The 14525-nt window shown below is 61.7% G+C and overlaps 1 protein-coding gene across 3 annotated transcripts; it reads right to left on the minus strand.

Annotated features, from left to right (window-relative positions):
• Window positions 1-1962: 1962 nt before the first annotated feature.
• On the minus strand, window positions 1963-14183 carry ARHGAP33 (Rho GTPase activating protein 33). 3 transcript variants are annotated; one of them, XM_040976650.1, is made up of 21 exons: window positions 14080-14183; window positions 11910-11994; window positions 11530-11610; window positions 11285-11422; window positions 10782-10874; window positions 10089-10211; window positions 9922-9999; window positions 9771-9837; window positions 9630-9689; window positions 9379-9531; window positions 9201-9303; window positions 8038-8182; window positions 7875-7957; window positions 7683-7790; window positions 6278-6423; window positions 5479-5632; window positions 5238-5383; window positions 5084-5158; window positions 3702-4373; window positions 3218-3609; window positions 1963-3133 (listed from the first exon to the last, which is right to left on the minus strand). In XM_040976650.1, the coding sequence occupies exons 5-21, from the start codon at window positions 10872-10874 to the stop codon at window positions 2348-2350; spliced, it is 3384 nt and encodes a 1127-aa protein (XP_040832584.1). In that variant the 5' UTR covers window positions 11285-11422; window positions 11530-11610; window positions 11910-11994; window positions 14080-14183; the 3' UTR covers window positions 1963-2347. The 3 variants fall into 3 exon arrangements, with proteins under 3 accessions (XP_040832584.1, XP_040832583.1, XP_040832582.1); XM_040976649.1 differs by adding an exon at window positions 12085-12182 and having other exon boundaries at window positions 1963-3609; XM_040976648.1 differs by lacking the exon at window positions 14080-14183 and adding exons at window positions 12085-12182; window positions 13265-13342 and having other exon boundaries at window positions 1996-3609.
• Window positions 14184-14525: the final 342 nt, after the last annotated feature.

The raw sequence follows: 14525 nt of genomic DNA on the forward strand, positions 1-14525 counted from the left end.
AGGGGCCCCAGACTGTGCCAGGCCTGCTGCCTGGACACTTGCTGCTGCAGGTGCTGGAGGCCCTGCTGTTCCTGCAGGCCCGCGGGCGGGTCCACGGTGGCCTCAGCTCCCACGCTGTGCAGCTAGTGCGGCCAGGCCTAGTCAAAGTGAGCGGCCTGGAGCATGGACGTGACCTGCCACAACACTGGCTGCGGCCCAGGTGAGTGCTGCCCCACCTACCTGCCGCATGCGTGTGCCGGTCTGTCCTATAGTCCCCCTGGCTCACCAGGCCCACTGGACTCCACAGGTCGCAGCAAGGCTACCCTTTGGGAGGTCCAGGCCCAGGGCTGCCGCCACCCCCTGAGCTATATCCGTGGCTGCCACTAGAACTGATCCATAGCGACATGCCCACCATCACCTCAGACCTCTACAGCTTCTGCATCCTGGCCCAGGAAGTCTTCACTGGTCCGTGAGTGGCACTGCCCCCTGTCCCCACTGAAGCATCCAGCCCATATGGGTCCCCTGATTGTGTGTCCTTGCAGGAGAGTTGCCCTGGGCTGGCAGGGCAGGGCCCGAGGTAAAGGCTAAGCTGGAGGCAGGGGAGGGCCCAGCCCTGGACCCCCTGGTGCCAGTCCCCTACCAGGCTCTCATTCAGGCTGGGCTGGGCCTAAGCCCTGCTGAGCGTGGCGGCAGCCTGCAAAGCACTCGGTACCTGCTGCGGGAGGCTGTGGCCCAGGTACAGGACCAGGCAGCAGGTTGCATTTCTGGCTGCAGGAGCCCAGGCAGGGCCCATCCCACCCTCATTCTCATTCCCACAGGTCTCAGCTCCTAAGGTGACTTCCCCAGTGAAGCAGACCATCCTGTCCCCTGCGCCCCTGGATTTGTCTCCAGGTTAGATGGCAAGGATGGGCTGATGGAAGATGCTGGGCACAGTTTGACTGGGCTGCTCTGTTCCAACCGGCAGCTCCATCCCCACCAGATAAACTGTACTACGAGGTAGCTTGCAGAACCAAGGCCACAACCAGGCATGAGCTGCCAGTGACGCCCCCAGGCCCCATCCTAAGCCAGGTAGGAGTCAGGGAGGGAGGTGGGAGAATGTGGGAGCCATGGCACCTGGGGCAACCCGTGCCAGCTCTCTGCCATTGCCTTCTGCAGGCCCTGGAGACTCTTGTGGGTCACAGCAGGTCCTGGAGGGGTGAAGCGTGGGGCTCAGGCAGCAGCTTGGCTCTCTGCAGCAGCCCCAGTCCCAGCCTACCAGCCAAGGCTGGCCTGCACTGCTGCCTGGAGCTTGACTCAACAGTATGGACATCCCAGGGCCCCGTAAGGCTATCCTTCACCCTCAACTCTGACCCTCCATCCCTCTCTGGTCACCAGCCCCATGTTCCCTGGCTGCCTTTCCTCTGCCAAGAAAACCCCCAGCTCTCCCCTCCCTAACCTGTGAGCCCTGACTGACCCTGCCTCCCCAGGGTGCTGCCCTGCGTGAGTACCTTCCCCTGAGCCAGTCTGTGCCTGGTGCCACACTCCCAGCCACCTCTCCTGCCCACCCACACTCTGTGGCCAGTAGGTGGCAGCTTAGCTGTTTGTTCCATCAGGCACTGAGCACTGAACGGAGCAGAGAGACCGAGTTCGGCAGCCTGCAGAGGTGAGGAACAGGGAGGGGGCCCTCAGTCCTTGCCTGCATCCCTGCGCTACCCCTAGGTCTGCCCTTGTCCCTCTACTCGCCAGCATGGATCTGCTGCAGGAAATCATGGTGGAGCTGCAAAGTGGAAGCCAAAAAGTAGATGTCAACTCAGGGACAAGCCCAGCCTTGGCTCCCCAATGCAGAATTCTGGGGTGCCCACAGCCCCTCTTCTCTGCAGACCCCACCCCTGCTGGAGCCTCCCAGGAGTGACTCCCACTGTCTGCCCCACACGAAGTAAACCTATAAAGTGTCCCTTCCGTTTCTTCATTCACTTAGTGTGGCCCCAGCATGACAGCAGCAGCCACGTTGTCACCATTTTTATTAATTTTGTCAGATGATTTAGTGGGATGTGGGGGGTACATGGGCAGGAGCCCTCCCCCTCAGCCCCTGCACAGGTCAGGATGTGCTGGGGGCTCCTTAGAGAGATTGGGCGGGGTGCCAGCCTGGCCTCTCTCCCATTTGTGCGAGGGACCCCAGGATGGAGAAGGGTGGGAGGATGGGCATGCCCTTGAGCTCAGGGGAGATATGCTATGATTACAGGTTAGGGACACACATCAGAAGCCTGTTACAAAGTTAGAAACTTGGGGTATGGATCAGCTGCTCAAGAAAAATACAAAACAAGGGATTGGTCGGGCGCCATCCAGCGAGGGGAGGGACAGGCAGGCAGGTTTCTCTCCTGGCTCTAGCTCAGCAGTAGCTCCGGGTCTGGCCCTCAGAGTGGAGGGACCAGCTGGGAGTGGGGTAGGGAGGCGGGGGGCCAGCCCCCTCTCCTCTTTGCCCCCCATTTCTATACAAAGACCCTCGGGGGTGCTCACCCCCCCTCCCATAGGCTGGCGGGCCTGGCCTATAGAGCAAGAGTGGTTCAGGAGGGCCCCAGGGCCCAGGTACCCTGTGAGGGGTGCGAGGACCCCAGGGTGCCCGCTGCTTTTGAGGGAGGCGGGGAGCTGGTGGGCCGGGATCAGAGCGGCTTCGGGGATGGGCAGGAGGGGAAGAAGAGCTGGAAGAGGTGGGTGAAGGACCCCTGGGTCCCCGGGCGAGGTTCACATAGAGGGGCTCAGGCCGGGTGGGGCGCCGTGCAGGGTGTTGCGCAGCTGAGTAGCCAAGGTGATCAGGGGGAAAGCAGGAGGAGGCGGGTGGGTAGCTGAGCAAGAAATCGGGGGACCTGTGCAACGGGGGGGACTGGCCAAGCATGCCATAGGAGGCATTGAGCCTATCAGGGGGCATGGAGCGAAAGGGACTCCAGGATCGGGTAGGGCCAGAGTAGGAGGACCCCTCACCTGCCCCAATCTCATAGTACAGGTTCTCCCCCCGGTCCAGTGATGCTGGGGGGCCCAAAGAGCTCCTCCAGACTGGGGCTGGTGAGCTGGGCGGGAAGGATGGGGGACTCAGGGGGTACAAGCCTGGTTTGGGGACCCCAAGGAAGGGTGGCAGGCACTCCCGGGGGGCTGGGGAGAAGAAGCCTGGGGTAGGAACCTGTGAGGGGACAGAACACAAGGGTTGGGTTGTCACCTCTGGCACATCCATGCACCCCCCACTCACCCTGAGCCGGGCACTGACCTGGGCAGGGCCTCTGAGTCCCCTGCGTGAGGTGCTCATAGGCCGTGGGTTCCTCACCAAGCTCCCATCACTTTGCTGCCTCGGTAGGTAGGATGGGGGTGCAGCGGCCCAGGCTCCAGGGTGGGCTAGGGAGTGGGGGGTTGGCCCACTCCCTGTGGCCCCTGGGGGCTCCCCACCCACCTCCAGGGACAGTGAGCGGCGGAAAGGGGAACGAGGAGCTGGTGGGGTGCCCTCATGCTCCTGTTGGCTCTGTCGCTCAGCCACCTGCTGAGCCCGCTCAGCCAGGGCCAGGGCCATGAGACGTGCTGGATTCTTGGGGGGTGGGGGTGGAGCCCCCCCGGGGCGCAGGAGGGACAGGGGTGGGGGCAGCAGTGGTGAGTCCATTCCAGAACCTACACAGAAAGGAATGGGAAGGGGCTAATCAGGGTCCTAGGGTGGCCTTAGGGACCAGGCCAGAGGCCAGGGCCCGTTAGGCGGCACTCACCGTGCTGGTCTTGGGCTCCCCGGGCACTCGGCAGCAACAGCTTGCTGCTGATCTCCTGTTGGCAGGTTTCGCTCAGCTGGGCCTCAGCTCCACGCAGCAGCAGGGGGATGAGGTGGGGACGTGGGCTCGGGGCAGGGCTGAGGGCCGGCGTCGGGGTGACTGAGACAGGTGTCCCTCCAGCCCCTAGCAGTTCCAGCACAGCAGGTGGCACGGATACAGCCAGGGGCTCCGAGATGTCCAGGGCAGTGGGTGAAGCAGGGCTGGTGGGTACACGGGGTGAGAGTGCCTGTGGGGTCGCCCTGGGTGGGAAGGCAGAGGCAGGGGCTGGGGGGGCTGGGCTGGCAGGAGGCGCGGGATCCCCCGGGGTGGGGCTGCTGCAGCGAAATGTGAGGGGGTCGAAGTCCAGCCCCCGGAGCCCCTCCAGGCAGCGGGGTGGGCTGAAGTCCAGCTCATCCCCATCATCCAGCCAGGCCGACGTGCGGTGTGAGGGGGAACCAGAGAGTACCCCCAGTGCGGCCGCTGAGGACGCGGAGGAGGACGAGGAGGAGGAAGAAGAGGATGAGGAGGACGAGGAGGAGGACAGGCTCTCGCAGGAGCCAGCGGGCGCCGGGCCCACTGGGAAAGCGTCACTGCTAGAGTGTGGTCGCCGCAGCCTGTGCAGCCTCTGCAGGCCTACGAGGGAGGACAGGGACAGGTCAGGGCCCGAACCTCAGGGAGGAGCAGGGCCTGCAGCTCAACAGAATCCTGCGGCAGTGACAAGAGGAGCGTCCCGGGATGCCTGGGGTTACCTAGGGAGAGCTGTCCAGGCTCAGGGAGACAAGGCATGGGGACAACCCTGCCAGGCTCAGAGCAAGCATGGCCACCCTGCAGGTTATAAGCCTGAGGCCACCAGGATCCCCCACATTGGCCTGCACGTTGTGACACCCACTCAAAACACTTGCAGCTGGTCCCCAGCACTTGAAGAATGTGTGCGTGTGTCCCAGTAATGCAAGTGTTTAGAATGGCAAGTAAAAAAATCAAGTTCCACGTCGGCACGGTCCCCCTTTCTGAGCAAACCTTTCAAATCTGATTAGAAAAACAGCACTGAGCATCTTTGGGGGAGGCAGCAGGTGGGCGAAGGCTGAGCATACAGGTAAGGTTTTGGGCTCTCCCTAGTTCTGGCTACTGGGCTCCTGAGGGCTCCTTATAGGATTTACTTTTTTGTAAAAGTTACAGACAAAAAGATTATTTGAAGGGTCCTTGCATGCATCAAGGCATACTATGCATGAGGAACTGCAGGTGAAACCCAAATTCGAAGAATGTAAAACCAAATGTTGGAAGTTTATTTAAAGGCCCGGCTCCTCCCTGGGGCACCTGGCCCTGGCCAGCCAGCCTGTGCTCACCAGCCCCGCTGGCCTGTGATGACAGAGACTCCTCGCTCTTGGCGGATCTCAGTGTGACCGTGTCAGGTCTGCTGCCTGCAAGGAGAAGGGACGTGGCAGGTAGGTCGGCACTCCACGCCGGCCCCTCCACCCTGCCATCTACGCAGCCACTGACCTGAAGGCTGCCGAGGGGCACGGGTGCCCCCCAGCCAAGGTAGGGGCTTCTTTCGGTGGGCGTTGGGGCCCCTGCCCAGGGCAAAGAATGTCTTCCAGCTGCTACCGCCTGCCTTCCGCTGCTTCTCTCCTCTCTCACCTTTCCTCCTGGAGTTGGCATAAGAGACAGGAGGCAGTGTGCAGACACACCTAGGGACCAGGGATGCTAGGCTGCCCCGCCCCACCCCCAGCATGCCACTCACCGCTCCACAGGTGAGGCTGGGGCTTTGGGAGTCACAGGGTCAGTGGGCGTGCCCAGCCTACCCTGGGTGCGAGCCTGGGCTTCCTCCAGCGTCAGCAAACGAGTGGAGGGGCCACTGCCAGCAAGCGACTTGGGCCTGGGGAGGAGGCAGCGGCCTGGGGAGTCAGGAAAGGGGCCACCTGTCAGCTCTGGGGCCACTGAAGGCCACAGGCAAAGCCAAGCGCCACAGCTCAAAGCCCCGGCCCCGCAGCGTGCCCACCCGGGCTGGCAAGGCAGGGGCCAGAGTGGATCAGGCGGGAATTGGGGGGTGGGCAGCAGGCAGGTGAGAAGGAGGGGTGAGGCAGAACGAGCTGATGAGGAGGCAGCTCCCAGCAGCCAGTGAGGGCAGCGGCTCTGACTTCAGTTACCTCGGGCCAGAAGGCCCTCCGACGAGCTGAATCCTGACTGGGCGGGGGTCCGGGGCAGGGCGGGGAGTCTGGGCAGGGCCAGGGCGGGGTCAGATCTGGGGACCTCCCACCTCCTCCCAGGTGGACCCACAGCCCCTAGCGCCCCCAGGAGCTACAAGGGGGTGAAGGAAGAACGGTTGTCCGGGCGGGCGGAGAAGTGGGGATCCCGAGGAGCTGAAATGAGAAGGAGGGGGGCCGCGGGGAGGGAGACCCCGGGGCGGGCTCCGCAAGGAGCTGGGAGGGAGTCCAGCGTCCGTGGGGGTCGGGATGGGGGCCGGGAACCCACCTGCCCTCCCAATGCAGCCCTGATAAGGAGGGGTTCTAGCCAGGTGTCAGCGGGCGGGGTGGGCATACCTGCAGGGTCCAGACCAGCAGAGGTAAAGGTGTCACTGAACAGGACGTCCACATGTGTGAGCAGGAATTCCACCACGATCGACTGCACGCGCACCTCCCGGAAGGCAGCCGCCCCACCCAGCCCCACCGACTCCAGCTCCATGGACCTTGAGCGGGAGAAGGGAAGGTCACGTGCTTGGGCACTGGGAGGCGCCCGTGAGAGCAGTGACTGTTCGAGCTCTGACCATCACAGACCATCCGGTTTAGGACTGGCCTCATACTCTCCTCACATCTGCTCCCCCATGACCTTCGCCGTCTCAGTGCCTGCCCTGGCTGCACCTCGTGCCAATACCAGCCAAATCCTCCCATGACCCATCAATCACCCGCCTACGTGGTCCCTAACATCTCTGACCTCATCACTTTGCCTCGATTTCACTCATTCTCCCTCAGCTCTAGTGACCCTAGACTCAAGGTGGCAGCCCAGCGCCCTGACCTCTGTATGTGGCTGTCCCCCGGCCAAGTTCACTCCTCCCTCCCCTCTCGCAGGTCTTGACTCAGATGTAACCTTCTCAGTGGACTCTTCCTGCCCACTTACTTCCAGTTGTGCACGTCCTTCTCGGTACTGCACGTCTTTCTTTTCACCAGGCTGCTTCCAGGACCCACACCTGACACCCAACCTAGCCTACTTAGTTGCACATCTGTCTCCCAGGAGAACGTGAACTCTTTCAGGACACAGACTGCACCTGTCTCGGTCACCATCAACTCCTTTGGGCTTACCCTTCTGGCCATAGAAAGACTGACTGATGCCTTTGCTGCTATTCCATTTGAAAACTTCAAACAGAAGCCAGAACTACGGCACAGCAGATTAACTTAAGATGCCAGCATCCCATATTGAAGTGTTGGCTCGAGTCCCGACTGCACCACTTCCCATCCAACTACCTGCCAGTGTGCCTGGGAGGCAGTAGAAGATGGTCCAAGTGCTTTCTGCACTCACGTGGGAGAACTAGAAGCTTCTGGCTTCAGACTGGCCCAGCTCCAGCTTTGGAGGTTATTTGGAGAGTGAACCAGAGGATGTAAGATCTCTTTCTCTCTCTTTCCCTCTTTCCATATCTCTGCCTTTCAAATAAATAAGTCTAAAACAAATCTTAACCAAAAAAAAAAAAAAAAAAACAAAAACCACTTCCAACTGCCAGGACCTCCCTTTCCTGTACAGTACATTGCTGTCTGTCCTCCACCAGATTTCCCCCATCAGAATATGTGCCCCAGTAGGACTGGGTCCACTCCATGGCATCTCCTTGACCAATCTGTATTGCATAAATGAATGAGAGAACAAACACTTGGTGGGTTCCTGGGGTACTTGAGGGAGACTTGAGGTCGACCCCATGGGAAGAAGGTACAGGGGCAGCCTGGTGAGTTGCCAGCTTACCGTAGCAGGTTGGGGGCCCAGACAATGGCCAGGTTGCGGGCGTGCATGCTGGTATTGGCACTGTGTTTTGCCATGCGGGCCAAGTGCCTCAGCAGGTACTCCAGGGTCCTGAGGGTAGGGACGGAAGGAGATGCCTGAACCTCAAGTCCCTTGCAGCTGCACCACAGCCCTGCCCTACCTTCCCTGGCTTACCTGTAGTGTGGCGGGGGCAGCTGCTGGATGACATCATGGACTCGCACCAGGCGCTCCTCTTCACCAGGCACTGACATGGCCTCCTGAGGGTGTGGATGGGCATGAGGCAGGGGGAGTGGGACACAGCTCAGGATCCTCCCAGCTGGCCAGCTCCCCTACTCACGCTGAACTTCCCATAGAGCTGGTAGGTGAGCAAGGGGTTTGGCAGCTCTCGAAAGTAGAGCTTGCAGAGGGAGGACACGCTGTGGATGTCCTGCAGGAAGGCTGGGCCAGACAGTTCCGGTATTCTCTCACTGTCAAACTCGTGCCTGAGACCAGCGGAGTGGGGAAGGGGAAGGATTCAGATCAGAGCCACTTGACCTGGACATGTCCCTCCATCCCTTTTCTTGAGCTGTATACAAATGGATGCCAGGCTCTTCCCCAGACCCCGTGCTTGGCTTCTGTGGGGAGGCTGAACCCCACTGAGGCTCAGGCCAGAAATGCCTGTGCCGTGGTGTCACTGCGCTTCTGCTGTAAAGCTGTCACTCCCCTGGCTCCCACAGCTTGCTGGAAAGTGGGGCTAGAGGCCAGCCCCCTCCTCCGGCTCACAGCTGCCTCACAGAGCCCCCATTCATGGGTTGGAAGCTCCTGACCTCTGCAACCTTCCACCTCGCTGCTCCCCCAAGCTTGGTACCCTTGTCGCATGGGCTCTCATAAGGCCCTGGCACTGTCCTCACTCCTTCCACCTGTAAACTCTGAAGCTGAGAATCCTCCTGTGGTTTCCCCTCCGAGTAAAACCCATATGCCTAACACTTTCCTAACGGCTCTGCACACGCTGTCCTGGTGGCCTCCCAGCCTCATCTCCTGCCATCTCTTCACACTGGCTGCTTCCTCCATGGGGCATACTTCCCCAGGGATTTTGCACAGCCCGCTCCCTTGTCTCCTCCAGAGCTCTTCTCCATGGGGCCTCTCTGCCCACACTATGGAAAGCCACAAAACCTCTCTCGTGGTTTATAATGACCCTTCTTACTCCAACCCAGTACTCTCTCTAGCATTGGTCACTTCTACTCTCTGTCTGCCTCTCCCCGTGGCAAGAGAGCCCCCCAAAGATGAGGAGTTTCTTAGGTTGCCTCATTCATTGCTGGGATCCCAGTGCCTGGGGCAGTACTTGGCATCCCTCTGCTTCAAGGCCACCTCGGGGGACACCTGTGAGGGCCAAGCTGGAGTGTCATTGGTACATGACCCCAGCCTTGGTCCACCCGGTCTTGTCCCCCTAACTGCTGCTCAGCATCTCTCCAGCACAGAGCACGAGGCTGGGGCTCCACCGAGGCCCGGGAAGACCCTCACCGCAGTCTCTGGATGTTGGAGGACACGCCCGACAGCCGGTAGATTCCATCCACCACCCCGTGGGCCTCGATAAACTCTGAGCAGCAGCGCAGCACCTGGGGCACTGGGTGGAACAGCAAGGTTAGGGCCGGGCAGAGCTGGAGGGAGAGGCTGGGGGGCAGGGCCAGGCCTCCCTCACCATCCTGGCCCGAGTTGCTGAGGTGCTCTCCAAGGTCACAGCCAAATACCCTCTGCCGCAGGATTCCCCTTTGCCTCAGCCGCTGCCGAGAAGGGCGGGAGCGCATGAAGGTGCGGAGCAGGCCAGCCAGCTTCCCCCGCGGTCGGGGCACAGCTGCGGGGCGAAGGTGGGCCACACAGGAAGGGCATTAGCCACAGGGCTGAGGCCAGAGGAACTAGGAGCACAGGGCCAGGACCCCTTGTTTCAATTACCTGAAGTCAGAGAGGAGAGGCCCTGGGGAGCTGGGATGCCACACAGGGAGCCATCGGCATCTAAGGTGAACAACAGGTGGCAAGGATGGCCAGTGGGCAACAGGTGCAGGTGGGCCTCTCCACCTGGCCCCTGGCACTAACCTGCCTTCAAGCCTGGCCCCGGCCGCTCTGTAAAGAGCTCCACACATTCACTGGGGAAGAAGCCGACCTGAGGGAGTGTCAGGGTCAGTGGCTGCACCGCCATGGCCACCACATGCCCCAGCCGCACCTGCCTGTCCCAAGCCAGGCTCACCTGGAAGCCCCGCTTGCCGCGCCACCAGCTGCGATCCTCCGTGGGCGGCATGTCGATCACAGACACGATGTCTCCCACCTACAGCCGCAGGTGAGAGGAGGAGGGTGAGCAGAGGCAGGCGGCACAGCGAGTCCAGTGGCAGGCGGCCTGCTCCCCCACAGCCTCACCTCAAAGGACAGCTCATCAGGCGCCTGGGCCGTGTACCGTTTAACCACGTGTGCAGCAGCCACAGCAGGAATGTTGAGGGAGGCCTCCTCGCTGAGCAGCAGTCGGCGGCCATGATTGTCCAGCTGAGAGGGAAGCCGGATGTGGCAGACCACCAGGTTCCTCCACACCCAGTGAGACCAGCACCCGTCCTTGTCCCCTGCCGCCTGTCCCCCTCTGTCATCACTGAGATATTGGTCAAACACCTAACTTCTCACCCATCTGAAACAAACCTCTTTGTGCTCCTCTTGTATCTTGGGGCTCTCCTGCCAAGACTTCCCCAAACACCCTGCCCCTTTTTCCTCCCCAATGGGCTCTGCACCCGTGCTGTCTGGCAAGCGTCCACTGTGAGTCATTCACAGCCAGGTACACTGCGAGCTAGAGCCAGTCCTATTTCTAGTGGATAAGCCTTTAAAGCCTCAGCTCCCAAAGCCTGACACCTACTAACACACACACACACACACACACACACACACACACACACACACACACACAGAGTCACGCGCACTTTCTCTCCCAGGCGCACGCCCACACAGACACTAAAATACCAATGCCTCCCCTTCCTTTTTGTGCCCACACATACTTGCTGGCTGGTTCTCCCCCCCCTCTGACACCCCTTGCTCACTCCTAACTCCACGCTCCCTGCTCAGGCGCACCTCCATCCAAGTGAGCACAGGCCCACAGTTGAGGTTGCTGTCCACCAGTCCTGACAGTGTCTCCAGGTACTGCAGCAGCAGGGGCACCAGCATCTGGGGGCCGGAGGTGAGGGCGACTGCCGTGAGCAAAGCTGAGCACACCCAGTGCCCTTGCATACCGCCCTAACATGCCTCTGGGAAGGGCTGCCATTCAGCCTGAACGCATGGGTGCTGCGCACGCACCTGCACAGGGCTGGAGCATGGCCACCTCAGGGAGTAACAAGGAGGTAACGGGTTCCTGAGGGCCCCGCTGACCCTCCCATGGTCCCCCTCGGACTGCCTCATGATCCCAGCACTAAAGGAACCCCCGGAATTCTGCTCCATCTTGAAGGCTTCTCTGTTCTTATTGGTCATAAATAGGGCCAGGCCGTGTTTTGGTATTTACCCAGACCTCTGTCTTGGTGGTTTTCACACAGACTGTTGAAAACATACTTTGGCAGGGGCCTAGACAAGGGGCAGGTTACCTGGGCAGCCCTGGCACCCTCTGGAGGTGGGGGGAGCTCTGGCAGACAGGAAAACCTCCGGTCAAATATGCAGCGATGGAGGTGGGCATCCAGGGAGCGGAAGTCATCATAACTGCGGAGAACCGGCCAGGAGCGGCCCTGTGGTGCAGCAGGCGGCGACAGAAGAGGACAGAGGCCTCACTGCACTGAGCTGAGGACTATGGAGGCCAAACCAGCAAGCTACCTGAGAACAGAGGTGGCCTTACCTGACAGGTCACCTGTACCCCGAACACCAGCTCGTTCTCCCCAGAGAGGGCGGGGCCTTCACGCTCTGGAGACAGCAGCAGCTGTGGAGAGACACAAAGGCCCCACAGAGGGCCTCATTTCTGGCCCAGCCTTGTTCTCTCCTGCTGAAACTGTCCAGGGATGGCTCTGGTGGTGGCACCTCCCCTCCTGGCTTCCCCTAGAATAGGACCCTGAGACAGCTGGGCCAGAGAACAGCCGCTCAGCACAGACAGCAGGAACCTACAGCTGAGTGAACGAGCAGCTCTTGGCACCTGCACCAGACCTGCAGTCCTGCTGCTGACCGCCACAGCAACAGCCTACACCTCGCCTTCCCCTTCCCCCAGGGGCAAAGCCCGCCTACCTGGATGTGGCCAAAGTCAACATTCTCATAGTGGAAGTGGGCGCAGTCCGCAAGCCGGGGAAAGGGGCCTCGAGGGGCGGAGAGCCTGGAAGATAGAGGATGCATGTTGCCAGCGGCTCCCTGAACACCTGCACCTCCCTCACCCGCAGCCTGCCATCCCTCCCTCACTGCTCACCTCTTCCCTGGCTTCCCCTTTCCACTGGGCCCCCCAGGCGCTGGCAGGGGCTGCACAGAGCCCTCGCCTGGACCATCCAGGCTGTCAGTGCTGCGAGCCTGTAGAGAAGAAAGACAAGACTCAGGGGTTTCCAGCGATGGGACCAAAGGGACAACAGGAGCACTGTCATGGCCAGCTGGGGTCTAGAGGCTGGGCTGTCCCTCAATGCTGTCCTGGGCAGGGCAAGGTCGGAGAGGCGAGGGCTGAGCCTGGGACAAGCCTGGTCTTCGTGTGTGGTTGGCAGTGGAGCCTGAAGCCACAGGGACTGTAAGCAAGCCTGACAACAGGACAGAGCATGCCATCCTATGGCTCCTGTTTAAAACCTGTCCGAGGCCCGCTGAATTGAGTCACCTACTGCCACGGCCACATTGTCATGGCTCAGAGCTCATCCCTCTTGCTTCTTCACAGGTACCTGGCGGTCATTTTCACAACACACAGACTTGGCCCCGTCTCTGCAGTTTCTGGACCTGCGCTGGTTCCTTGTTGCCCTGGAGCTAAGTCTGCCTTCTCTGGTCCAATATTCAAATCCTCCCTCAGCTGGCTTCTGTCCACCTGCCTGTCCCATCCCATCTCTTCCCACCACCCCTCTGAGCCCAACCACAGTACCAATTCCCCAATTCCATGCAGACCTACACGAAGGCTGTGCTCTGAGCTCTCCTCAGCCTCTCCCGAGGTTCCCACCACCTCATCCCTTGACTGTCAGTCATGTGCCCACCCGATGGAAGTCCTCCCTGACTCTCTAGGCTGCGTTAGGCATCCCTTCTGGCCCCTTGCCATCCCCCCTAAGGTACCTCCCTCCCAAACTACGGGGACTGCCCCAGCTTGTCCCATCACAGCAGTGAGCATTCTGAGATGCCATGTCTGGCCAGTACCCCCGCCACCCACGGGACTTTGCCTTTCCCAGAAGCAGGACTCCAGCCCACCCAGCACAGAGTTGGGCACAGAGCTGGTGCTCATCTCTGGGCTCCTCTTTGTGCCCCCCACCCCATGCCTGGTGCTAGCTGAGTCACACAGCAGGGGCTGGGTGGGATCTGATGAATCCATTAACCAGCTGCCAGATGGGGATTCACCAACGTGGGTTCCAGCTTCTCCCTCCTTCACGGCCCTGCCCCCACCCCGGGAGGTCTTTCTTGGGTCTCACCCTCAGGGTGTGTCCCCCTCCAGCCCAGGAAGCTCCCCAAGGCAGGATGGGAGCTGACTCTCTCTGTGCCTGGAGCATGGGGCCTGCACAGAGGAGGATTCAGTGAGTGTCTGTGAAGCGAGGCAATGAATGGATGAATGCGCCGGGAGCAAGCAGAATGGTGGGCGGCGGAGACGATGGCAGGGAGGGGGAAGGAGGACAAGATGGAGAGGACCCACGGATCGGTGGAGTAACCCGTGCTGTTGTTGGGGTGGAGCAGGGAGAGGGGAGTGGGTAGAGGCGTTGAGGTGGGGGGCAATGGGGGTGAAGGGACCGAACGGGGCAAGGATGGCTGAGAAGAAAAGGGTCAGGTTGAGGCTGGCGCCCGTGGGGGCGGGGCTCGGGAACGAGAACGGGCTGTTGGGAGGAGGAGGAGCTGGCCCAGGGAAGGGTGAAGGTGGGGATGGGGATGCCGAGGGGACGCTGGGACCCGGACTGGTGGGGAGCCCCAGGGAGCCGCAGCAGATCCCTGCGGGGCCCCTCGGGCGGAGGCGAGCCCGTCCCGGACCAGCCCTCCCTCCCCAAGCCCCGGTCCTCGGCCGCTGTCAGCCCCATTCAGGCAGTGGCAGGGGATGCGCGCCGAGGGGGCGGGGTCGAGGTAACGGCTCGGACCCACGGCTGTGCCGGAGGACCGGGAGGCGACCGCGCGACCCAGGGCGAGGGGCGGCGCAGGCCGCGGACTCGGGCGGGGCCGGGGGCGGGGCGCGCGGGGCGGGGCGGCGCCCGGACAGACAGCCACGCGGACCGACAGACCAACGGCCGCTCGGGCCCCTCACCACCATGGTCGCGCAGCTCCCTCAGGCCCCAGCCGCTCTCGACCCCTCGTTCGTCGTCCTCCTCGCCGCCGCCGCCGCCGCCATGGCGACACAAAGGGGAGGGCGCGAGCCTCGCGCGGGTGGCTGCAGGCCCCGCCCCTAACGGCTGCCCGTGGCTCCGGCGCGCGCCCTGCACGGGCGGGGGAGCGCGGGGGTGGGGGCAGACGCGGCGCCGCTCCTCATTGGTTCCGACCTTGGCCTTAGACGAAACCCCGCCCACTTGGCGGCTCTTCATTGGCTTTGTCCTGGGACCGATCCCTGGCTCGGTCTTCCTCGGCCCCGCCCCCTGAAGTTTGACAGCGCCACGCCCATGGCTGCTTTTCATTGGCTGTCGTCTCCTCCTGGGACACACCCCCAGCTTCTTTATGCTTTGCTTCTGACACTGCCAACCCTGGAGCAATGGCCCT

This window comes from Ochotona curzoniae, unplaced genomic scaffold (assembly GCF_017591425.1).
Source record: "Ochotona curzoniae isolate NIBS_2020 unplaced genomic scaffold, NIBS_Ocur_1.0 contig_2699, whole genome shotgun sequence".
Classification (NCBI taxonomy): domain Eukaryota; kingdom Metazoa; phylum Chordata; class Mammalia; order Lagomorpha; family Ochotonidae; genus Ochotona; species Ochotona curzoniae.

Bases quoted from the DNA above. Each gene is read 5' to 3' on its own strand.
- ARHGAP33 (XM_040976648.1), bottom strand. From the start codon at position 13,342: ATGCTCCAGGCACAGAGAGAGTCAGCTCCCATCCTGCCTTGGGGAGCT. The intron at 11,995-12,084 runs GTGAGCAGTGAG...TCTATCTTCCAG, and splicing joins AAGGGGAAGCCAGGGAAGAG to GCTCTCCGCCCCTCGAGGCC. The intron at 5,384-5,478 runs GTGAGTGGCATG...TGCCAACTCCAG, and splicing joins CCAGCCTCACCTGTGGAGCG to GAGGAAAGGTGAGAGAGGAG.